The sequence below is a fragment of the Ptychodera flava genome, chromosome 3 (genome assembly GCF_041260155.1).
Source record: "Ptychodera flava strain L36383 chromosome 3, AS_Pfla_20210202, whole genome shotgun sequence".
Taxonomy (NCBI): Eukaryota; Metazoa; Hemichordata; class Enteropneusta; family Ptychoderidae; genus Ptychodera; species Ptychodera flava.
In genome coordinates, this window is record NC_091930.1 from 41,368,313 (window position 1) to 41,394,398 (window position 26,086).

The window sequence follows — 26,086 nt, forward strand, 5'->3', positions numbered from 1 at the left end:
GCAGCATGAAAAAGTAACACATGCCAACGATGAACACATGACAGCTTACAAGGGCAGGAAATAACGTTTGCAATGAAACGCTTGACATATATCGAAAGAAAACCAAGACTTTCAGGTGTTGACCTCGTCAATTATTCTGTCACCCTATTGGTTTTTGACAATGATTTCACAAGTATTTACTACCAACACAAATACATCGACATGCGAAATATAATCTATGTTTGCGTCTATGAGAAAAGGAAATGAACGCAAACTTTCATGCATTCAAAATCAGCCAGTTTCTTGAGGGTGGCTGATGTCATATAAACCTCTTTACTTTACCTTGGCAGATAATGTTTGTCTCATGCAAGCACTTATGATGATGACCATTTCATTTGATTTGAACTGTTAGACTGCCCTTTAAAAACTCAGTCATCAATTTCCATTTCATATGTTGTCATAATTCGAAAATTCTTGTATCATATTTAATGCATCATGATTTATTGATTTTTTAAAAAACTTTGTAAAGTGGGAGTATGTCGACCTTTTATCCCACAAATACTTACCGGATAATCTAATTCATAGCGATCTCCGGTTACTAAAAGGCATCATTTGAATAGGTCAGTATATGCATACCTATGCCAGGCTGCACCATACGATAAGAGGTCAACCATCGCTGTCATAATACAGATCTCTTAAATCGTGCGCTATGCTGATTTCATTATAGCTGAACACCACACGTGTCAAATCGTTACTTGATCAACTAGACACATTGATCGCTTTGAAATCGAAAGAACTAATTCAAGACAAACGAAAAATAGATGTATAGATAACTATGTAGCTAATCCACTTTACTTTGGTGCCAGTGTAACTGTACCTTGAGCTGCCCTTTGCGGTATTTTAACGTCTGTCTAAAACAATCCACTTCAGGCTAACAGTCTTCACAGTGTTCCAAGCGTTTGATTCTGCTCGGGTAGTCAGGAGAACAGCAAGACATATTGGATTCTGACTGACGTTGTGAAGTTGGGATTGATTCGGAGGAATCGATCCGGGGAACGAATTGACACATGTATATATACTAAAAGGATTTTTACTATAGGCCTATCCATACATTAGACTGTATGCAAAGGGTTACAAACACATAAAAGTAAATAAAGATGAAGTTATATAAGGGATTGTCTGCGCACTGATTGGGAAAGCTGTCCGCCTGCCAACCTCTCTGTCTGTCTGTCTACCCCTTTGTTTGTGTGTCTGCCTGTCCTGTCCCTCTATCCCTATATCTATCTCTGTCTGTCTTTCTGTCCCTGTATCTCTTACTCTCTCCCGCTCTCTTTCTGTCACATGACTCACGATAATTGTGGTATGTATAGTATTACATAGAGAGGTTCACCAGATATACGAATGAGACGGATACCGCAGTTTAATCAACTTGCGGTTCTTTTATTGCACTTATATTCTTTTGAACATTCGCTGTCAATTTATTGTATTTTCAAAGAAAATAAGAAAACAAGATAGTTGTCCTTGTGAGATCTCACTTGTCTATCATGGGTTACAAGTTCAAAATTTACCTTAATTATCATTATCATTATCTATCATTATTAATATCACTATCAATACCTCATTATGTAAATGCCAAGTATTTGGCCTATAAGACGAAAAAACATACGGACATAATAATTTTTTTGTAAATGCCGATAAATTTTGAAATTTCTTTTATTGTGACTGATTCTCACATGTCCCTTTTGGCTGCTGAGATATCAAGACAGAAACTCATCATAAATAGAATATAAAAGCCTGTCAAGGCTGAGTTACTTTGTATTTGAGTCTTTAATGGCATTTTCTTGCCGTTTCCTGCAAACACAACTAGAGTGTCATGTTTGTGTAGTTATGTTATGAAGAGAAGATTCACAACAAACATTTCAGCATTCCGAAAAGGTTGCATTTGTCATTTAAGTTCATCTGAAGTAACAACATTTCAAACTTACGAAATAGATCTTTCAAATCAGACAATATGAAGCAATGCCTACTGACCATAAGTCATTGTTTCTTGACGATGATTGTCCGAGACTTTTAGATGATCAAACAATCGCATTCGATTAAGACAAGTTTCTCATCGAAGTATTATCTGCGCTACTGACTCTCGGCATGTTGGAGCCCTCATGAAAACAGAGCAGCAACCTTCCCGCAGATAGACATTTTTCCTCGACGAATAAAGTACGGAAGAACGTAGCAGGTAACTGGCAGAAAAGTGCTCTCAGCTGGAACAACTGTTACCCTCTGCATAGAGACGCCTACGCAGATTACGCAATACCATCACGGCATCTACAAAAAAGATCAATCGTCAAAAGTTGTCACTGTCATATATTCACACCTATACTAAAATAAGAATACGTACATAGATAGATAGATAGATAGATAGATAGATAGATAGATAGATAGATACATAGATACATAGGCCTACATACATACTTACATACATTCATACATAATAGACATAAAGACATAGTTGCATACATACATACAGTCAAACATATAGACATACATATGTATACACAGACAAAATTTAACAGATAGACGGAGAGTCTCGCTCCTACGTTCACACATTGTTTATGTAGGGAACGTAGTACATACAATTGTTATGCGAATTTGCAAACCACAGCGAATGTGAGTGAGTGGGCAATGCTGCACCCATAGGTTGATGATTTCTGCCATATTAGGTGATGAAAGCGCCGAGCTTGGCGCTTTTCCCCATGATTCAAAATACATTATGTTCGTGGTGCCTAATAAATTGAGAAGGTGGTTTTTCAGGAATAAGCGACCCCAAAGCTGGCATATCTGTAAAAATTAGCCTTGATGAACTTCCCTTTAAATACTATCCAAACCTACCCTTGATATTCATTCTTTTTGAAGGCTCCTGGTGTTTAAGTCCGTTTGCGACCCTTTGATACTCCTCCGGGCAGTCATCTGGCAAGGATTCACCTTGAATAAAAGATAAGTTGACACAATTAAGCAGCTCTTTTGGTACGATTTTCAAGGAAAATAACCAACAACTTGCGATCATCCAAAACTCTCTCACGTGTTTCATGTTTACTTCCTCTACCAGTTTTAAACAGTCAATAACAGTAGCCATATTTTATATCGCAATCGAAATCAGACTGTATCAAGATTCTAGAAATATAATATGGAATTCTGTCAGAATCGACAACATGGGCAACAACTAGGCGTAAATTGGTACACTGAACATTCAATTAACATTTTATCGAAATGATGAATGATGACTAAACATAATACAAACTAAGAATACAATCTAAAGCTTATTCGTACACATCATAATTTCCTTGCTTAATATTTACGTTCACTGACTTCCTGATTACAGAAAATGACAAAAGCACCATTTGTACCTTCAGTTGGGGATTTTCCTGTAGCGATTTCATAGCAAATCTCTCCTGCCCTGCAAGGAAAGTAAAAACACATTCCATTGCGAAACGACTGTAAAAAACGTTAAGAAGATTTAAACAGTGTGATTTTACTAAAAGTCATATTTGTCAATATATTAACTTTTGAGAAAAACTCAATATTTTAGTTAGTATGTTACAGAAACAATATATCATACACATAATCAAGGACTTACCCAAAACATTCTGTTTCTACTCCGTATGTAGCCGGTGGTGCAGATAAATAACCCGGGGGCATATATGAACAGTTTTTGTTCTTCAGATATTCACTGGCCAATTCAGGAAGGTCGGTGAAATCAAAATCGTACACCTGTGTGTGTGAAAAAGCAAATATGTGCTATGGGTAGTCAACAGTTGCGTACACGCGTGCAACAACAGGCAAACAAATACTCAATTTTACTTGACCTTTTATATATAGCGATAAAAAGTATTTTATTTGTTTCACAATAAAGTTATAATAGACTGTGATGGCATTATATTAAAGCAATATGCCATCACAGTTACTAGCGATCACTCAGTGCTTACAGGCGCCGTCAATCTTTTGTACAGTGGTAAAAAAATTGGTATTGCTGACTGCACATGCTGTAATGAAGATACCTTAGTTGACAGCTGTAATAACAGAAACTCATCACACACCTTGACCTGCCCATCCCCTCCGACAAGAAATTTGTGACTTGAGATCTTTCCTAACACAGTTTGCTGGTCACAGTCATGTAATAGTTGTAAGCATTCACATACGCCCAAAGCGAGATCCACTCTCGTTGTCCACTCACAGCTTCCAGAATGCGTGCTTATTACATTCCTCAACGAACCCCTTTCCTCGTATTCCATCACGAGCCAGTGTGTATCTGCCAGTTTCAAAGATATAGGTGGTTCTCAAAAGGTGACCCTAAATCTACATCTCACTCTGAGTCTCTCAGTAATCAGATTTGATATGTACTTCTATGCATTGAGTGTTTCTTACATAAAATTATTTCCGATGTTGAGACCTTTGCAAAAGGGTCAAAGAAAACATCAAATGCATTTTGAACGCACCAGCCTTTCGATGGCTTCGTCGGTTGAAAATAGTATTTAAATCGATAGGCATTCGATCTGCATATTGAATACATACAGTCCCTAATGCGTTGATAAATTGCACATAGTGGCCTACCTGTCTCCACATCGTCCACTACACCTCTAACCTTAACATAGTGCCTGCTGTCACAAGAAGTCATTCGGTGAAAGCATCTGTATAGCATATTACGACTGCAGTTCTGATTCCTTAAAGAAACCAAATGGCTACTTAAAAGCCTTGCTTTATAAACCCCAAACATACCTGTATGCCGAGCAACAATGATAGATACAGTAATACCTATGACACCGATAATTCCTCTACCACCACCACCATCAACATCAACAACAACAACGTCTTCATCTGTAAGAGTTATATCTTTTACTTCACGAATATAAAAAAGAAACATCAAATTAACACTTACTATATGTTATCTTTGTCATTACTAAAAACTTTTGTGATGTCATACCTCAGATTATTATTTATAATATATCGGATTATCAAGCATTGTGGCCCAAGATGATTTCTACATCTACAGATGCATGTGCATCGATAAAATAATAAAATCATAGCAATGATATACCCCCTCCTGACCCATAATGGACGTAAGCAAACTTTGCACTACGTAATGTACTCTCATCCGCCTCGTACATTATGTTGTACAAAGTTTGCTTTCGTCCATTATGGGCAGGAAGGAGGTACATTATTGCTTTAATGTATGTATGGGTAAGGAGATATGTTTAGAACAATTTATTTATTTCAAACCGATGTCTTGGAATATACTCTTTTACAGCAACAGTTTCTCCAGCGAACTTGCTCGTCTTACAGAACTAGTATCTGTCCCATCCATTGAAGTCAATTCAGAGATGTCATCTCTTGATAAGTTGAAGTTTCCCAGTTCTTGGCAAACTAGTGCTTCTGCTGTTTAAATAAATAAATCAATCAATCAATCAATCAATCAATCAATCAATCAATCAATCAATCAATCAATCAATCAACATGTAAGTCCAGCTATATGATGGAATTCCATGTATCATAATTATAACCATTCATGACATTGAACAAGAAAATGGACCTCTAAGAGGTAAACAATATTTTTCAGTCAAAACACATTGATTGGCAGTCATATATTTCTATCATACCTTACATATTATTGTAATTTAGCCGTAGCGACTTACGGTTGCATGTACCACAATTTGTCATGATTCTTTCCATTTGGCACATTTTGGACTCTTTCAAGGAATTTCTATATTCAGAACACTGAGCTTCCATTGCTTTGACCTTCTGCTTTTCTTCCTTTAGTTTCGTCTCCAGTTCAAGACACTCTTTCTCATACAGGGCACTTTTTTCTTCCATGCGGTCTCCTGTACGGTATAAAGAGACAACTCTCAGAAGGAATGCAAACAATATCTATGTGAGCTAAAATAGTACATACAAAATCCACCCAATTATATTGTTAGACTCCTTTCCAAAAGCTCTATCTCTGACCGAGAATCACCAGTTTATCTTTAAAACGAAGTCTCTATTAAATTTCCTTAGCAGGTACTGATTTTGAATTTTCAACAATCTTCTTTATGCATAAACATTATGAGCTTGCAGTAGGGTGTTTTTCTCACCAATATTTTACCAGGATAAATGAAACGGAATGTACATATTTTCAGTAAATTATAATACATGTGCACTATGTTTGAACTGTTGAAAAAAGTACATCGATCATAGACAAATATTATCAAGCGTTTTGACTGGTTTTTAATAAGATTTGAATTTGACGCTATTTTCATAGATGTTTTAAAACATCCTGCAAGAGGGATATCCTGAAAATACTGTCCCTATTTTTCAATGGTTGGATTTTGCATGCATTTATTAAAATATACCATTAATTACCGTAGTTTTTCAGTTCAAGTACAAGTTTTTCTAAGTTTGTTGTTTTCTTGAACTGTGTTCGTATGCTATTCATGTCACATTCGAGAACTTCGATACGCTTGAGACACTCCCTGAGAAGTTGCTCCAATCTTTCCATATCGTATTCAACTTTTCTGGTATCTTGCGGTCGACAGTCTTCATTTTCTACAGACCTGTACTTTGTTTGTAAAACTGTATGACAATAAAAGTAAGAAAATTATTGAAAAAATTGGTTGTAAAATGTAATTATTATTGAATAAATGGAATTATAAGACTTTTTTGAAACAAATTAATAACAATAATAGCAATATCTGTATGATGTCCTTAGATAAATTGTCAGTGAAAATATTTTTCGTTTCAAATTGTTCGCCTAAAACAAATTATAGGCCTTCCAACCAATCTCCTTATGTGAATAGTCTAGGCGGTATTACGTTTTTGCATTTCCGCAACTTCATTCTTCATCTTGTGTATTTCCATTTCCTATTCGTTATCAACTCCTGTTGTGAAGCATTTTCAAGACGTAATATCATGACTTGGTCTTCAAGTTGTTTCTTATCTTTCTGCAGTTCACCCCTCTCTTCTTCCAATATTTTTTGCTTCACTGATGGTTGTGTCGACTTTGCTCACCACTTAGCCCCCGATTCGTAACTGAACCAGAATATAAACGACATCAAGGAGAACGGTTGAATGTGAAGATTTAAATAATCAAGAGCGTCGAATATTATAATATGCACAAAATATTGATAATTGTAGCACATCACTCTCTTTAATAGGACAGTTTGTATATTTGAAAGTTATCAAAGACAGCCAACACTGTAGGTAATAAATTCCCATGACGCAAATGCAGTAATTCCAAAATTGATGGAAGAAAAACATTACAAAGGATCCATTTGTTTACCGAAAGTAGAAATATATCCTAATATTATGCCCTTATTTCCTTAACTGAAACTGAACACATTTTATGAACGTTAACTTAACATGACTTATCATTTATCCAGCACTCCTCATTCTATAGTTTCATTTTATTTTATTTTTTACTGAATATATTAAACCTTCACCATACACGTTATGGCTACAATCCTATTTGAATATTCATCTATCACAAACCTGACTCTTCCCTTTGTTCGGTGACAGTTTTAAATTCAGCGATAGATTCCTCTTGAAAAACCTATTACCAAAAAACAATGCATAATTGTTTATGGTCATCCGGCCATACAGAATGTTCAGATTCGTTGTAATTTTAAACAGTCGAAATATGAGTCATACAGAGACAAATAGATCTAGCTGCAGATTATACAGGGGAAGACCTGAGTCTTCCCTTAAAAACAAAAACTATGAGTCTTTACTGAAAAGTAATCAAAACAATAAGGAGTTACAACGTCAGTAACTTTATCAGACAGACAACATACAGCGCCACCTGCAGGTAGAGGTCTAGAGGTCATCCCTCACGCTCAGACTGATCTTAATTTGCCCTCTGCTACTGTCCCTCATCTGAGAGTTCAAACTGTAGCTATATTTTATATTATTCATCATTTTGATGCTGTGCACTTGGAACATTCTTACATTGTGCGTTTAGGTATTATGCGTGCTATAACCCCTTGAGAAAATTCATATTTTAAGAACACGTACGAACCTTCTTTTCCTACTAAGTGCGATAAGGTGGATGTGACATGTTTTGTTATTGGATTAAACTTGAATTAACGTCAAATGATGGAATTTGTTGCTTTACTGTTGCCTTACAACGTTTGATCACAGTCTTAACAATGATCTCTCTAACAAAAATGTTTGACCAACGGATTTGTACTTGTCGTTTGTCATGATGACCGTTCAATATATAGGGTTTCAAGGCATGTGCTAGGGCTTCATTGCATCGCGTGCACTGTTCGGGTGTTCGCCCAATTTGTGCATGACCTTGATAGCGCATGGTTCCAAACATACTTTTATTGATGTTAAGCGTTTCAGGTCGGCTATTAACTTGCGCCGCCCTGCTGACAGTATACTGTGTTTAGACATTTATTCCAAGCATTATTTTGTATTTAATTATTCAACTCACTTAGCAATAAAAACCCAGCGACAAAAAGTAAGCTTAAGCATGAAATCTCACCTCACTGCACACAAAGAAATTGTACAACTCCACGTCTCCCGGCGGCTCCTCATCTTTCACCTTTGTCCTCACAACCTGTCTACAGCTAGATGTATAAATGAAAATTCCGTTGGCTCAATATAGCGCTTTGGCGGAAAATTCTGAAGATGTCTAATTGTTCACGTATCATTGTTGTTTTGAATTATGTGTGCATTTCTTCATTAAAAACATTATGGTAGCACAAAACAATTAAAGGTTATAAATGTTACACCAAAAAATAAATAATATACATATACCTGCCAAAGTAGCTAATATATGAATTAATCCAGCAATCAATCTATCAATGGATCGATTAACAGATATATCATAGGTCGATCGATGAACACACATACAAATACATATGAAAATAAATTAAATACATACATGCCCGCCTACCTGCCTGCCTAGCTACCTAGCTACCTGCCTGCCTACCTTTCAACCTACCTTCATACACATACATACGTAAGTACGTACGTACGTACGTACGTACGTACGTACGTACGTACGTACGTACGTACGTACGTACATACATACATACATACATACATACATACATACATACATACATACATACATACATACATACATACATACATACATACATACATACATACATACATACATACATACATACATACATACATACATACATACATACATACATACATACATACATAGCATTCCCTTCTATTCCAATAATTTTGTTTTTACCTTCACTTTCTTCATACTGAATTACCGCAATCTTCTTTTCTTGGTCCATATTTTTACTTATCGTATCCCCTCCGCCAATTTTAGGACGACTGTAAAATACGTCTATGTCATCCAAGGTTGTGCTCTTGTGTTTAATATTTTTAACTAGTAGGAAAGATCTTTTAAACACCTTCATGACTACCACTCTTTCTCGTGTTCGCAACATTTCCTTCAGGGTTTGAAAATCTATAATATCGGAAAAAATATATCGAATGTTAGGCTTGTAAAATGATATGAAGTACACCAAATGTAGAATTCTGATGAAATAGGTACAGAAAGAAGTAGTGTACTTGCATTCTTAACGAATTAATTAACAACCAACGATAAAATCAAAGTCAGACATAAAGATTTCACCGATGAGTGATCAACACTCAGATACACAACGAAAGCTTGAGGTAAGCAGAAGATCTTAAAACTTACTAACCAACAATCTTATGTGAGTAAGTAGCGATCACCGACGTCTTATTTATTCTCTCCAATGCTGGTTCCTCTTTTCCTTTAACACAATGTCGAAGCATTTTTAAAATCTGTTCATCGCTCAAGTCTTCTGTTAACCACATAAACAATAATGAATTCTCATCTCTACGGGCATGGGCACACAGTGTTGGCACAAACTTGTTAACGAAAACGTCATCTCCGACGAAGCGGTGCTCCAAGTCTTCAAGCAGACGATCAACTTCCAGTAATGAAAGGGAAAAAAGAAATATTACTCGATGCATTATGTTGCATATCTACAAACTTGCACTTGAGATGAATCCTTAAACAAATTGACAAACAAACGCATCCATATGTTGAGCATGTCACTTACCGAATTTAGTCTGACATTGCAAAATAACACTTTTATCTTCCCTGTAAATGTATTCTATTCCTTTGATGTGTCCGGAATTTATGCCGGAGCCCAATGTGTCCATCACCTGTTTGTAGCTGTCTGCATTGCGAAAGCGAAGTTGTATGCTATTTCTGGCGCTTGGGACATCCGAGTCTAGAATAAATTATGTGAGTTACATTTTATGAAACAAAATAACATTACTTTTTCTGACAAAACTCTACGACCTCGGAGGGCACTCTCCGGCGTGCCGAATGTACAATTACCAAGGGGATACGGTGTATTCTGTCGCCAGAACTTTTCCGTGCTTCGTTCGGAAAGTACAAGCAGAGTACACTGTATACCTTAGGAAATAACTTGGAAACGCCAAAGAGCGCCCTCCGAGGACATGGATTCTGTTATATTACATAGGTTCCCGAACTTTGTCGATCACCGTCGAAAGAAAGATAATCGTGAATCGGTCCGACTGCATATAGATTTTTTAAATAGCGCATTGATATGCTGTGAATGACCCTTTTCATCAGCTGCGAGCTCACTGATTGGCTAAGGGAAACTTTTCACCATTTATATGCGAATATTTTGATGCGGAGTTCATTCTGTCACTGTGTATCCCTTTCGATTAAGAAAAAACAAACCAGATGCAAACAAACAGAAATCTGAAATACTTTTAAGACATGTGAACAAAATTGGCATTTAGAGCAACAAGATCAACTGTGATGAACTGGCAACACCATTGCAAGGATTGCCAAGTACTGATCGGCGCGTTGTCTTCAGGAGCCGATCTATCGCTCGCGTTGCTGGCCATGCCAACAGATGGCAACAGATATTTGCCATGGCCGACACTGGTGGCTACACTCTCGCTTGTCGATGTTCTCGGTCACGGGTTGAATTTGTTATCAGCTCCACTCAACGTTTTACTCATTTGCCGTTGTTGATCTTCGTTGGCTATTGATTTGATAACTGGATACCGAATATAGCTTATACTCTTCGTCACTATGATATCGTACGCTGACGTAAACTTTAGCAAGTAGTGGGTCAATCTTGACTGGTGGAATACTCACGAGGCTACTAGTTTCCGTTGTTATTGTCCGACGCCGTTAGACGAAAACGACAACTTCGCGACCCGTTTTCATAACGTTACGATGTTTTTGTTTGTTTTGCAACCCAACCAAAGCGTTGACATTTTCGGTCGAGACTACTGCAACAAATCTTGCGGATGTCGACGGCTTTATCCTAGATTTCGCCGCTACCAATTCCATCGTAGTCACAGTTTTTCCTTCCGTCCATGCCAAGATATTCGTTTCACTTCGATAAACAAGTTCTGATTCTGAATGTTCAAAAATAAAAACAGTTCTGCAAATCGCAATAATTATGTTTTCTCGACAAGTATACAATCCGCTTCAATATTTATTGTTTTTCCGGAGCCGGCTATAATAATAACTAAGAGGAGGTTTTACTGGATAATAACTATTTGTAAAATATTAAGCAATAAATAATTATTTAATTGCACGCGACCTGTTTGCAAAATGCTTTGCAGTTGGCAAAACACGAGAAATATTTTGTTAAAAGTAAGCAATTACTAAAATATTTGAAAGCAGTGATAATTACCTGAATCAAAAGCTAAAATATTCAGAAAAGTGTCACTGTTTTTTCAAAAATGAAAAAATAGAGTCTTAGAAAAAAAAAACTATAAAAAAAATTTTGACACCCTTTGTGAAAATACCAACTTTATTTGCAGCCAACAGATTGGTAATCTGTGGTACATTATGTAATATTGCTGTTTATCCTATAAATAAATTGCTGTCACAGTGGCTGTATCAAACACCATATACGCCAAAAAAAAACAAACGTACTAATTTTGTGTCACACAACGGATTGTTGTTCAAGATTGACACAAATTTGTAATGCCGCAATTGCCTCGTATATTTTATATCAATCGGACACGACAATATAGGGCAGGACGTGACCTGCCAAAGTGTTCTATGAGTATCACTCTCTGCATATATCCTACGGCTGAAAAGTTATATGACTAACGTAGGCTTTTTCACTACCCTAACTCGCTCAGCATCACGGAACCGGTAAAAGAACTATTGTTGAGAATGAAGACATTTGAAAAGGGCATATTTTATTTGCAGGAGTTAATTTTTGTGATTTTGAATATTTAAAACTTATAATAATCAAACTCTCAAATGTTGCAATTCTTTTCTGAAACTCCTTACAAGGCTTTTAGGGTGAGCAAAATTGTCACAGTATTGGTTTTTCGAAAATCGGAAATGTTATCTTCCAATACTGTCTACACATTGATGGCGGCCATTTTGAGGAAAATCGGTAAATATTGGCTTATATGTTTCGCAAGATAATTTTAAACTCTTACACCGTAACCTTTAGTTTTGGTCTTGATTTGATGAGAGTATATCTGAAACTTTCAATCTGAACGATTGGACAAGCGTTTACCCTTTCGTTTTGGAGGTGGATATTAATCGTAGTACGGTGATTTTTTTCTTAATATGAGCAAGAGCGTGCATCTTCGAACTACTTTCATTTCGCTAGCTATACGAAATTGATATCCACATAGTCCCGTTTGTAAAAAAACTGCCCTAGACTCGAATTCTTTCTTCCCATTTTGCTGTACAAGGTGCAGTGAACCTGGCGACATCTGTTGATTGCGATGCCTGAAGCGATTAAAAATGTTAAAAACATTATTGATCCGTCGCTGCTGGTTCTGACAGGTTGTAAATTAATTAAAAGAGTATATCATTAAAGAGACTGCTATCCGTTACGCAGCTTACACACGAGGCCCCTTATGTGAGCTGTAAAATGTTATATGCATTTTAGATTTTAGCTTTTGAATATGTTGTCCGAAATGGAATGTTTTTTGAGTAAATATACGTGTAGGTGTGTTTGAAGTAAGAATAATATATATCCAGGGGAATGAAAAAAAATAAAATAAAATTATTGGCATATTTCAAAAATTGCTCAAGTTCTTATTTGTAATTTTATGTTAGTTTTGTTTTTTTTTGGTTTCCGATCGAGGTTTTGAGTCCTTGGGGGTTGCTGTCAGTGAAAAAGTGCAAAGTGCCAAATTTGTTCACTGTCCTTTAAAATATGTACGGTGAAATATAAACGTTGCATGAGCTACTTAAATGAAATGCTATAGCTGCTTCGTAACTTCGCTCACCTCTGGTTCCATTACTATCTTCACTGTTTTTCTGATTTGCAGACCTATCCATGTCCCCTGAAAAAGCACTGCGTCATTCAAAACTGGTCTGCCGCTCTCAGGCGCTACTGATCGTTTGTATGTTATGGCGGCTTTTGGTTGGTTCATAACTGTCACGTGACACATTGATAAAGACCATGATATAAATAGCATGGGAAACAATAAAAAAGATCAGCTGTTCGCTACATGAATTTGTCTTCAGAAAACAAGATATATTCATATTTTCTTGTTTTTTTATCAGAAGCTCGAACTAAATTTTTAACAGAGTTTTTTGAGGCTTTTTTGTTTATTTTTTGTTTCCGTTAAAAAATTTCAGAAAATTGGAATAGCGTTTATCGTGTTCAATATCTTTTTATAAAATGTTGGCTTTCATGAAATGCTTAAGAATTTGCAACCCTTATAAGAAGGAAGATAACGTTGGCGGATGCTCTAACACGAAAATAGCAATATTTTCCTTTTAACAATTTTTTTTCGCCATTTCTCCCTGAGTTGTTGGTAAATATTTTCAGGGCGGGATAATCGAACGTAATTTCTCTCTCTCTCTCTCTCTCTCTCTCTCTCTCTCTCTCTCTCTCCTCTCACGCACAACCTTACACACTATGATAAACAAATAATCAGAACACCTGCTCATGTCGTCAGGGTTAGTGCGATTAGTTTTTGCAGAATTATTTAACATTAATATTTGATTTAAAAAGAAAAATCATGAAAATAGCTTTTTAACTGTATATTTACTTGACTTATCGGTAAGTGTACCCGTGCTGCAATGTATTTGTATATTTTCCCCAAGTAAGCGAATTTTGACTTGATGACTTTTGTTATGTAGGTCATTCCCCCCACACTCATCATGACCTGAGTTCAATTAGTCTAGAACATTCTCAAGGTCACTGCCCTTGATGACCTCACAACCTTGAATTCAATTAGTCATGTTTGGAATGTTCTGGAAAGTTGATTAGTTGTGTAAGGGAGATAATTTTAGAACAGTAATTAGCATGTCAATAAAAGTTCTAGATTGTTCTTATATGCCTTTATAAAAGGGACGTGCTCAGCTTCCAGTCAGACTTTTGGGATCGTGTCTCTTGTGTGTTACTAAACTCCAGCAGTAGTCATTCTCAAGACTTTTCAAGACCTTCACTGCCAACGCTGGATTTATACTGGGACTTTGTGCAGCTTCAAGCCTGCAAGCCAAAGGACTGTTCATTCATCCGACTGACTGTTACAACTCTGAGACTGGAGCTTTGCCGTCCAGCTGAGATAAGTAGTCTGTACACTTTTAAAGCTTGTACTCTGTCCCTAACTAGCAATTAGTTTTGTTTTCGTAATAAATTTTGTTTAAACGGAAACTGCTGAGTTCACCCTTTTGTTCGTTTTCTCTGCACGTAACAAAATTGGGGGCTCGTCCGGGATACGAATATTTTGAGCCGTTTGACAACATTTTGCCTGCCTTTTTCAAAAACTACTGTATACTGTGAACTCAGCGAAATTCAATCATGGCGGAATTCAAGCCAGACGAATTTATGGATGACCTTGATCAGGACACATTTAATTCCCTCAGAAAAGACAACCTCATAGCACTGGCAAATTTCCTTAAAGTAGAAGTCAAAAGATCTATGCGCAAGCGAGAAATTCAATTCAAGATTGCAAAACATTTAGTTAATTCTGGCCATTTTGAAGAGTCTGCCTTAAAAGATTATGAGCCTGAGTCTTCCTTCGAACTCAAAAAATTAGAATTAGAAATTCAGGCAGATTTGGAGCTTAAAAAATTGGCATTAGAAAAAGAAAAAATACAAATGCAATTACAAATGAAAGAAAAAGAATTGCAAATGGAAGAAAGACAGAAAGAAAAAGAAAGGCAGGAAAGATTAGAAATGGAAGAAAGACAGAAAGAGAGGGAATTGGAAATGAAAGAAAAAGAATTGCAAATGGAAGAAAGACAAAGGGAGAAAGAAAGAGAGGAAAAAGAAAAGGAAAGAGAATTAGCTGAACACCGACTGCAGTTAGAAATGAGACGTTTAGAGCTTGGAAAGTCAGGAAAATTCTTCCCTTCAGGCAATTTTGACATCACTAAGCATTTCAGGTTAGTTCCCCCTTTTCAAGAAAAGGATGTTGATAAATATTTTCTCCATTTTGAGAAAATTGCTCAGAGTCTGAATTGGCCTAAGGAGTCCTGGTCTATGCTTTTGCAGAGTGCTTTGGTGGGTAAAGCCAGAGAAATTTACATTCAGTTGTCAGTAGAGCAGGCTTCAGATTATGATTCTGTGAAGGAATTAATTCTCAAGGGTTATGAGTTGGTGCCTGAAGCTTACCGTCAGAAATTTAGGGATTGTGAGAAGGTGAAAGATCAAACTTACGTTGAATTTGCTCGAACAAAAGAACAACTGTTTGATCGTTGGTGTTCTTCGGAAAAGGTCAGTCAGAATTATGACAAATTACGACAACTTGTTTTGATTGAGGAATTTAAAAGGTGCATCCGGAGTGACATCAAGACGTTTATCAATGAACAAAAGGCAGATACATTAGAGGTTGCTGCACGTTTGGCCGATGATTATTCATTGACCCACAAATCTTCATTTCTCAGCAAACCATCCCAGTCCTTTTCATACAGAAACAATGCAGGTAAATTTAACTCCTCCTTTTCATCCAAGAAGTTTTTAAAGGACAGTAGAAAATCAAATGACAACAGTTCACAGAGTTCAAGTAACACATCATCAGATCCCAAGTCTCAATCTCCTTCTGACAAACAGTTTGGTACACTTTCTTGTAATTATTGTAAGAAAGACGGCCATTTAATGTCAGATTGTTTCAAATTGAAAAGAAAACGTGAAGGTCAAAGTGGTCAAAGTGGATCTAAGCCCACCGGCTTTATTTCTTCATCAACTCAATTAGAGTCTAATAATGTGTGCAACACATTTTCTGAGGTTAAACCCCTCTCATCCCCAATTAATGAGGTCAAGGTCAATTCTTCTCAAGATAGCATTATGGGTATTTTCGAACCATTTATTCATGATGGTTTTATATCACTTTCTAGTGATTTCTCTTCCGCTACCCCTGTCAAAATTTTAAGAGATACCGGGGCTTCCCAGTCTCTTTTGTTGGCAGATACCCTGCCGTTTTCTGAAAAGTCATTTTCAGGTTCTAAAGTTCTTATTAAGGGGGTAGATTGCAATGACTTTATTCCTGTTCCTCTCCATAATGTCTATTTGTCTTCGGACTTTGTTTCTGGACCTGTGACTTTAGGTATTAGGCCTTTTTTGCCTTTTGAAGGGATTCACCTTCTTCTTGGAAACGACCTTGCTGGGGACAAGGTCATCACTAATCCACTTGTGACTGATAATCCTAGTTTAGATCAGGATCCAGAGCCAATTGAACAAGAGATACCCGATTTATTTCCTTCATGTGCCATTACTCGAGCCATGTCAAAGAAAACTTCCGAGAATCAAAATACTCTCAAAATAATGTCACAGATGTTGACTTAAATGACACCTTTCTCAGTCAGGTGTTTGACACGGAGCATTCCGTTATCCCTCGGGATTTGAAACTTCCAGTAAAACTTCTGCTGACCAAAGTCAGACATTTTCTAGATCAAATCTCATTGCAGAACAACACAAAGACCCAGATATTTTGTCTTTGTTTGACAGGGTAGATGATGAAGATAAAACTTCAGATAGCTCTGTTTCCTATTATACAAAGTCTGGTATTCTCATGCGTAAATGGAGACCTCCAGATGTCTTGGTTGATGACGACTGGGCTATAAAACATCAAATTGTGGTTCCAAAGCCCTATCGTGCTGAAATATTGCGCCTGGCCCATGAAACGCCCTGGGCTGGTCATTTGGGAGTAAGGAAAACTTATCATAAAATTCTCAGTCACTTTTATTGGCCTAATCTCAGGCAGGATGTAACACATTTCTGTAAAACTTGTCACACATGTCAGATGGTAGGAAAGCCGAATCAGACCATTCCAAAGGCCCCTTTACAGCCAATTCCTGCATTTCAAGAACCATTTAGTAGGATTCTAATAGACTGTGTTGGGCCCTTACCAAAAACAAGATCAGGAAATGAGTACATGCTGACAATAATGTGTACATCAACTCGGTTCCCAGAAGCCATACCACTGAGAAATATAAAGACAAAGACTATAGTGAGAGCTTTAGTCAAATTTTTCACTTTATTTGGCCTCCCTAAATGTGTCCAGTCCGATCAAGGCTCCAACTTTATGTCTGGTATTTTTCAACAAGTAATGGATCAGCTAGGCATTAAACAGTATAGGTCATCCGCCTATCATCCAGAAAGTCAGGGTGCTCTTGAGCGATTTCATCAAACTTTGAAAAACATGATTAGGACCTACTGTTTTGACACAGAGAAGCAGTGGGATGAAGGAATTCATTTTTGCTCTTTGCTGTTAGAGAGTCAATTCAAGAGTCTCTTGGTTTTAGCCCATTTGAGCTTGTATTTGGACATACAGTCCGTGGCCCACTTAAGCTCGTTAAAGAGAAATTCCTATCAGACGATGATGATTGTCTGAATATTTTGCAATATGTGTCAGATTTTCGTACGAAACTCTCTAAAGCATGTGAATTAGCCAGAGAAAATCTTGAGTCATCTCAGCAGTCAATGAAAACCAAATATGATAAAAGCACCTCAAAACGGAAGTTTGAACCAGGTCAAAAAGTTCTTGTTCTACTTCCAATTCCTGGCAAACCACTCCATGCTCGTTACTTTGGGCCATACCTAATTGATAAGAAATTGAGTGATTTAAATTACATCATAATAACACCTGACAGGCGAAAACAAAAACAGCTATGTCACATAAATATGCTTAAGCCATATTTGGATAGGGATAATCCTACTATAACTCAGCCTGTCAGTGCAGTCAGTTCAAACCATTATGAAGATAGTGATACTGAAACTGACTTGAGTGAAAATACTCTAAACTCAAAGCTGGGCTCGGTCAAGCTTCAGAACTCAGAAATCCTGGAGAAGCTGGAGTCTACAAAGTTGGCACACCTCCAGCCAGAACAACAACAACAGGTGAAAGAACTGCTCCACGAATATAAACACCTGTTTCAAGATGTTCCAACGAGGACAAACGTCATCTATCACGACGTTGATGTTGGGGACAGTAAGCCTATAAAACAACATCCATACAGACTGAATCCAACAAAAGCGAAATATCTCCAGGAAGAAGTCAAATACCTGCTGGACAATGACTTTATTGAACCCAGTAAAAGTAACTGGAGTTCGCCGTGCATACTTGTTCCCAAATCAGATCACAGTTATCGTATGTGCACGGACTTTAGGAAGGTCAACACTTTAACAAAGACAGACACTTTCCCAATCCCGAGGATTGATGACTGCATCGACCGAGTGGGAAAAGCCAAGTATGTGACGAAATTTGACCTACTGAAGGGATTTTGGCAAGTCCCTCTGACGGATCGTGCTCGTGAAATATCCGCCTTTGTTACACCAGACGGATTGTTCCAGTACAAGGTGATGCCATTCGGAATGAAGAACTCTCCGGCAACGTTCCAACGGATGATCAACGACGTCATATCCGGGCTAGACGGGTGTGCAGCCTACGTTGACGACGTCGTCCTGTATAGTGACACCTGGGAGGAACACATCAAGCTCATGCGGAAGTTCTTTGAGAGACTGAGTAAAGCAATGTTGACTGTCAACCTTGCCAAATCTGAGTTTGGTTGGGCGAGGGTAACTTACCTCGGACATACTGTAGGACAGGGTGAGGTAAAACCTGTTGATGCTAAAATCAGTGCCATTTCAAGTTTTCCCATACCAAACTGCAAACGACAACTGATGCGCTTTCTCGGTATGGCTGGTTACTACAGAAAATTCTGTCCAAATTTCTCCACAATTACTGAGCCTTTGACTAACTTACTTAAAAAGAAAGTAAAGTTTGTTTGGTCAGAGCAATGCCAACATGCATTTGATACACTTAAAGCCATACTGCAAAGTGCTCCAGTGTTGTCTGCACCAGATTTCACTTTGCCATTCAAATTAGCTGTGGATGCTAGTGATACGGCTGCTGGTGCTGTTTTATTGCAAGAGGATAGTCATGGTATAGATCATCCTGTTTGCTATTTTCACGCAAATTTAACAAATCCCAGAGAAACTACTCTACAATTGAAAAAGAGTGTTTATCTTTGATATTAGCTTTACAGCATTTTGAAGTTTATGTTACTTCTTCAAATCAGCCAATAGTGGTTTATATTGATCACAACCCTCTTGTTTTTCTGCAGAAATTTAAAGGCAAAAATCAGAGATTGCTAAGATGGAGTTTAATGTTACAGGAGTTTAATCTTGACATTAGACATATCAAAGGCAGAGACAATTTAATTGCAGACTGTCTCTCTCGTATTTAGAGTTTATTGTTGTTCACTTTCAAGAAATTTTACTTTAGAGTAAAACAAATTTTGAGTACTTAAATCTTTTTCAAGATTACATTTGCAAAAGAAAGATTTTCTTTGAAAAATTTTCTTTTTTTGAAGAGGGGGTGTGTTATGTAGGTCATTCCCCCACACTCATCATGACCTGAGTTCAATTAGTCTAGAACATTCTCAAGGTCACTGCCCTTGATGACCTCACAACCTTGAATTCAATTAGTCATGTTGGAATGTTCTGGAAAGTTGATTAGTTGTGTAAGGGAGATAATTTTAGAACAGTAATTAGCATGTCAATAAAAGTTCTAGATTGTTCTTATATGCCTTTATAAAAGGGACGTGCTCAGCTTCCAGTCAGACTTTTGGGATCGTGTCTCTTGTGTGTTACTAAACTCCAGCAGTAGTCATTCTCAAGACTTTTCAAGACCTTCACTGCCAACGCTGGATTTATACTGTGGACTTTGTGCAGCTTCAAGCCTGCAAGCCAAAGGACTGTTCATTCATCCGACTGACTGTTACAACTCTGAGACTGGAGCTTTGCCGTCCCAGCTGAGATAAGTAGTCTGTACACTTTTAAAGCTTGTACTCTGTCCCTAACTTAGCAATTAGTTTTGTTTTCGTAATAAATTTTGTTTAAACGGAAACTGCTGAGTTCACCCTTTGTTCGTTTTCTCTGCACGTAACACTTTGCAAAACTAAAAGATCGACCCCCCAAAAACAAAGTAAAATAACAAAAAAAAAAAACCCCAAAAACTAAAAAACATGGGCGGGTGTTCTAGACAACAGTGAAGAGTTTAGATTGCAGATAGATAGATATTATTTTTATTCGTTATCATGTTTATTTTTTACGTGACAAAAACTTGAAAGAATAATGACGTCACTTAATGTTATTTTTACAGAGATTGGATTTTGACGACTGTAAATGCTGTGTTTAGCAAAGTAAACCAATTCATCATCTTTTTATTGTACGGATACAGATTTGACCCAATGAACTTGTTCTTTCTTCGACCGATGCATGGGTAGTCTCTTTATCAATGGTTGGGCTTGATTCAAAGGTTTTTCTGCGATCCTGGTCTTCAATTTTTCGAAATCTAGACAATGAGAAATGCACATCATATACATTGTGTAAATGTAACATCTTTTGAACAAGCGATCGTCACGTTTTGACGTCCCTGCTGTGGTGATATCTACGGGTTTTTTTAATTCTGGAAAACGGTCATAGATATTCTCTTAGTCAAGCTGCTTGTATATCTCCGAGTCGTTCTCAGCGTCTTTCTCGGCTTTTCTGCTATGTTGCTCTGTCTCTCATCAACGATGAATTGGCTAAAACAAGGAATGCCACTGCTACAAAACATGCTTGAAATGTGCCATACCTTCGATATCTTCTTGAAACTCAACGAAGACTGACATCGAATTCAAGTTGGCGTTTTGCATGTAAACGCCCTTCCTTCAAGATAGCGAACTATATTCTTGTGAGGAGTGTCAGGAGGCAATCTCATCAACATAAAGCGACGCTTGTCTAGCATTTTTATTTTTCTTCGATGTTTTCCTGGAAAAAACAAATATCGAGAGTGCATTCCTCATCAACGAACTGAGAATGTTTCTTTCATCACTACTAAATCAAAATTAATTCTTCACTCGATAAGATAGAGGCTATCTGTCTTTTCGTCTGCCCCTCTCTCGCTCGCACACATGCACACATTTCACCTTAAACATCTCTTTCCTTTTATTGCTTCATGCATGCCCAACTAGCAAAAAAAATCAAACCGTTTACCAAGGTCTCTATAATAAAAGCGGCACAAATGATTCTTTACCTAATAACATCAATGTGCTATAAATATGGAAAAAATATATATATGTACATATTTCACCCTGAACAAAATATCACTAAAACGGAAATTTCAGTTAGTCGGCATCCCTCTTACTAGTTTGTGATTACGTTTTAAAATGTTGCCTTTAGAACGTATCTCTCATTTTGAAAATGTCAATTTCATTACGTAGCTTCCTTAAAACGTAGACACGGTTTCTGAAAGGCTGCCGTACTAATAATGCTTATTATAATAAAAGTATGTTCCCAATTCTCACTATATAACTGATCACCCCCATTTTCTCTCATAAAACTTCAGATGATTGAAACAAACATTCCCGCAGCAGAACACTTAATGTAATAAGGCTGTCATTTTTTCCTTGTAAAATACACGAAAGGTTTTCTTTCTTTCATTTGTAATTAAACACCATTGCCGAATTTAGTGAAATATACCGAGTTTGATACTCTGATGTGTCTATCTTAAAGCATGAGCCACGTAGCTCTATTGTGTTTTCTTGTTTTGATTCAGAAAGAATGTTTCCCCAAGTTTTTTGCTCGACAATACTGCTAAAAACTAGAATCGTTCATGTGATTCAAATAAGCAACGTTGTTCCGATTAAAGTATACCTATGACATATAAGATTTGAGTATACACTTTATTTATTGGGTTATTTTTTATACAAAAACCGTTCCGAATTTAAGAATAATTTACTGTTATGTTCGTGTCTTGTTATACACTTACCCTTCATAGGTGGGCCAACCATTTTGAATCAATTTTGCTCTCCTTTGATGACTGGTTTTTCGGTAGCTTTCGGCTGGACTGTACCCCAATGATTTATAATGGCGCTTGCGTCGTCTGTTAGCCTTCGTGCGCGAATCTACGTGGTAAGTGAACAATACGATATTTGCCAGCTATTTATACAGATAGGCGTTGGCATACCGTTCACAAGGAGAATTCATTATACCGATACTAATTTATTTGATTGAATAGAGATAAAATTGATCCTGAAATTGTAGAACAGTTGATGGGACAGACAAGAATCAACTTAATCAATGGTAAAGATCAACGAATGAAATGCTTGCCATATACTTAACTTACTTTTTCGTCCATTGCTCCTATGTGCCTGCCGACATTGTCCACCATGTAGTTTCTTGTTGGTATAATATTAATGAGCTTGGGGGGCCTGATTTGTACTTCATTTATTATACCGTAGATACGTCAAATGAAGGTCAAATAAGGTGAAAACGCAAAAGAATTATAATGGTCAAATATTTGTGCTCGCATTTCAATGCGCAAAACGTACCGAAATTTTCGCAGAACGAAGGTTGACAATGCGCCGTTTTTAACAACGGCATGAGCAACAATTTCGGATTCCCGCTTTCAAGTTTAGTTAACCGACTGCAGAAAATGTAATTTTGTGTTCAGACAATGTCTTCACACAAGTAAAGCTGGCTCCTTTGGAATCGGACAAATTGTTACAAGAAGAAATGTGATCAAATATTAAACTGACAAACCAGCATCCAAAGTTTGATAATGTTAGCGAATTTCAAGAACAAGTAAATAGCGACCGGGATGGACAAATTTGCTCAAGGGATATAGCTGCAGACCAAACCAGAAAATCATGTTGCAATTTGTTTTTGTACCATTTTAAATGTAATTTGATGACCGACATACGATCTCCAGCAAATAATTTTTGAAGCAATGTAAACATCAGTTTTCTTTTTATTTTTGTGGTACTCAGAAAAATAGACATTCAGGTAAGGCACTGTATTGGCTTTGTGGACGCGTTTACCTTGTGATACAAACACCCGCTAATTTATATGTAAATTGCACTTTGAAACCAGAAGCAGGGCAAAGTTCCCATGATGCTGTTGACTAGCCTGATGTGGCAGGTCATGTATTGGTCAATGACTCATTCGACTGAAACCAGCATACTCATGCGTGAAAATGTGTCGCTGATCTATTTACTCTGAGCGGTTAGTATTGACGGTAGGGATCTGGAATAGCAAGGCATAGGCCTTTTATCACATTTTTAGTATCTTGCTAATATGATTAACTGTGATGGAAAATTCCACTTCCTTCATACACCTTTTCATGATTTATTTTTGTTTTATTTCCAATTTTAGAGACCGGACGTAAATTAGCAGGGGGGATTTGGGGGAGGATCACAAATTTTGAACCTCTGTTTTGGGGAGGGTCACAATTTTTGAGCTCCTCTGAGGGGGAGTGTCACAAATTTTCGGGCCTGTTGTCGGTGCACTCAAAGTAGCAAAATTGTTTGTAAAGACAATATGCGCACATGACATCACTCGCACACTGCCTCTTACTTTCTATTAAATGCTCATTCCCAACTCTCTGTGTATCTCTTCCCAACCATTATCTTAAACAGGATTGTCTCTCTTGTTGCTATTCTTATCGCCATTAAGTTTATAGCAAATCCAATCTATTGTTCCTCAGCTAACCCACCATATTAAAGGGAATGACTCGTGGCATTCTGGCTGTACATTGTACATGTAGTGTGTTTTGTTAATAAACACTGGACAGTGTTTTTGCTAAGGTTGGGGAACATTGGGAACCCTGGTAAAATTTCTGTTGTCCGCTAGTATGACTGCACTGATATACCAAGGGTAACCCTGGTAAAATGACTGGGGAACCCCGGTAATATTTGCCTAGGTACCACCCTTAACAAAAACACTGCTGGATACTACCACAATATCTTACATTGTTCTACTGATGTAGTCAATCTTGAACCTCTCATACCATTTTTGTTGATCAATAAAAGTTGCTTCTCTTGTATAAGCCACTTTCCTTTGGAGTTTATGGCCAAGCTCTACCCTGCATCAGTCACTTTTTAGGTACATGAATTTTAGTTTTTAGAGATACAATTGCTTGAAATTAAGAGCAAACTTTGGTGTGATACTGAATAATTATGATTCCAGAAAAGTGATTTTAATATACTTAAATATTTAGGTACAGTCATCTGATTTGCATGGCTACTTGTGGCACTTTCAAGTTTATATTGGCTTTACCACGTGGGCACTATCTTTGGGATGGATAGTTTTCATTTGTGTTGTGGTGGCAGGATATATGGCATTTGTTGAAATCCAATGTGGGTAATGAATAAACAAGAATGTATTGAAAAAAAAATTAAATTCTTACAAATTATTGTCTTTTTGGTGTAATCAGAACATAAACTAGACAAATAAAATCTGTAGGTCAATACATGCATCTTATATCATAATTTCACAAACCAAACTTAACAATAATATACTACATCCATTCCAAAGATAATATCCACCCTGAAAACCTAGTGCATTTGAAAATTCTTGAATTAGCCATGTTGATTACAAATTCAGATTGAACTTGATTAAATATGGTGAAATCCCTTTTCTGAGAATCTCGACATAACATTATGTACTAAAAAGCAATATACCCTACTCAATGTCATTTTAGAACATATAGACTTGATTGAAATAGTTTTTGCCACTTTTGTATCATATCAGTATCAATCTATCCCCTATTACCTAGGCTACTTTCTGTGATATGTTCAAAATGCAAAGAAACAAGGCACAAAACATTTCCCCTCCGCAAATTTACATAGTATTGTCAATGTTAAAACATCATAATTTCACACTAAAGCATTCAATCTACGACCATACTTTGAATTGTTTGCTTAAATTATTGCTTTAATAGGCATAACCTTTCAGTCGACTTTTCCCTTCAAACAGGACAACATGACCAAACCTTCTCATTGTCTACTGGAAGACATAGTGCATTTGTAAAACTGGATTTGCTATGAGCACATGTACAAGTATTTTCAGTTCTCTGACTACACAGGTCTATCGTGAATATAATAAAATTCAGTGAATAATGGGGTCATGCACACACATGTAGTTTTATATCTGTACCAGGAAAACATTTTAAACATACTTTCCCCTATTTCCTCCCCATGAAGAAATTGAACAGCTCAATATATTGTACATGACCGTATAACATTGTTGTGGAGATTAGTGTCACATTGTGTTTCCAGTGTTCCCTCAATTGTCAATGTGATGCATTCCAAAATATGAATTTCACTGATATCTTGATAAATGTTAAATTATAATTAATAAGAAAAAATGGCAGGCACATGTGCATTAATATAAAAGAAAACATTTGAGGTGCATTATTTATTACAATCACTCTTAATGGAGTATAAGTGTGCTCCAGTCCATTATGAGCCAATTTGGGCAGTTATTATTGGAATTATTGGACAGCCTGTTGAATCATAACATTCCACATGTGCATTTCAAAGCAAAAGTGAAAGGGTTCATATTTACTACCTACATTACATGATATATGCCATTGACTTGGTGAAGTCTTAGCTCTCTGAGAATGGAGAGAGTATTCAGCTATTGGCTGCTCTGATTGCCTCCAACAACGGCATACAATGTAAATACAATGTAAATGTAAATAAAATGTACGTACCAAGCTTGCAGTTCAAGTCCAGGGGGTCAAGTATGATGTGAAGTAGGCCCAGAAGAAAGTTTTTAAATAGCTTTCAAACAAGCAGACTGTCGATCTTGTTTAGCGGTCATTAGTA

At 36.9% G+C, this 26,086-nt stretch overlaps 1 protein-coding gene and 1 long non-coding RNA gene across 7 annotated transcripts; both read right to left on the reverse strand.

Annotated features, from left to right (window-relative positions):
* Positions 1 to 1,398: 1,398 nt before the first annotated feature.
* On the reverse strand, positions 1,399 to 13,386 carry LOC139130042 (mixed lineage kinase domain-like protein). Of its 6 annotated transcripts, none has more exons than XM_070695762.1 (16): positions 13,264 to 13,386; positions 10,068 to 10,241; positions 9,684 to 9,935; positions 9,221 to 9,445; positions 8,492 to 8,576; positions 7,495 to 7,555; positions 6,819 to 7,035; positions 6,370 to 6,579; positions 5,664 to 5,849; positions 5,251 to 5,406; positions 4,585 to 4,694; positions 4,071 to 4,282; positions 3,611 to 3,744; positions 3,381 to 3,430; positions 2,866 to 2,958; positions 1,399 to 2,301 (listed from the first exon to the last, which is right to left on the reverse strand). In XM_070695762.1, the coding sequence occupies exons 11-16, from the start codon at positions 4,670 to 4,672 to the stop codon at positions 2,234 to 2,236; spliced, it is 645 nt and encodes a 214-aa protein (XP_070551863.1). In that variant the 5' UTR covers positions 4,673 to 4,694; positions 5,251 to 5,406; positions 5,664 to 5,849; positions 6,370 to 6,579; positions 6,819 to 7,035; positions 7,495 to 7,555; positions 8,492 to 8,576; positions 9,221 to 9,445; positions 9,684 to 9,935; positions 10,068 to 10,241; positions 13,264 to 13,386; the 3' UTR covers positions 1,399 to 2,233. The 6 variants fall into 4 exon arrangements, 4 of the variants coding, with proteins under 4 accessions (XP_070551863.1, XP_070551862.1, XP_070551861.1 ...); XM_070695761.1 differs by having other exon boundaries at positions 4,585 to 5,403; XM_070695760.1 differs by having other exon boundaries at positions 4,585 to 5,406.
* A 7,216-nt stretch (positions 13,387 to 20,602) lies between these two features.
* Positions 20,603 to 22,381, reverse strand: LOC139126571 (uncharacterized). The gene is made up of 3 exons (XR_011550643.1): positions 22,246 to 22,381; positions 21,070 to 21,245; positions 20,603 to 20,787 (listed from the first exon to the last, which is right to left on the reverse strand). It is a non-coding gene; the product is annotated as an uncharacterized lncRNA (long non-coding RNA).
* Between the last annotated feature and the right edge of the window lie 3,705 nt (positions 22,382 to 26,086).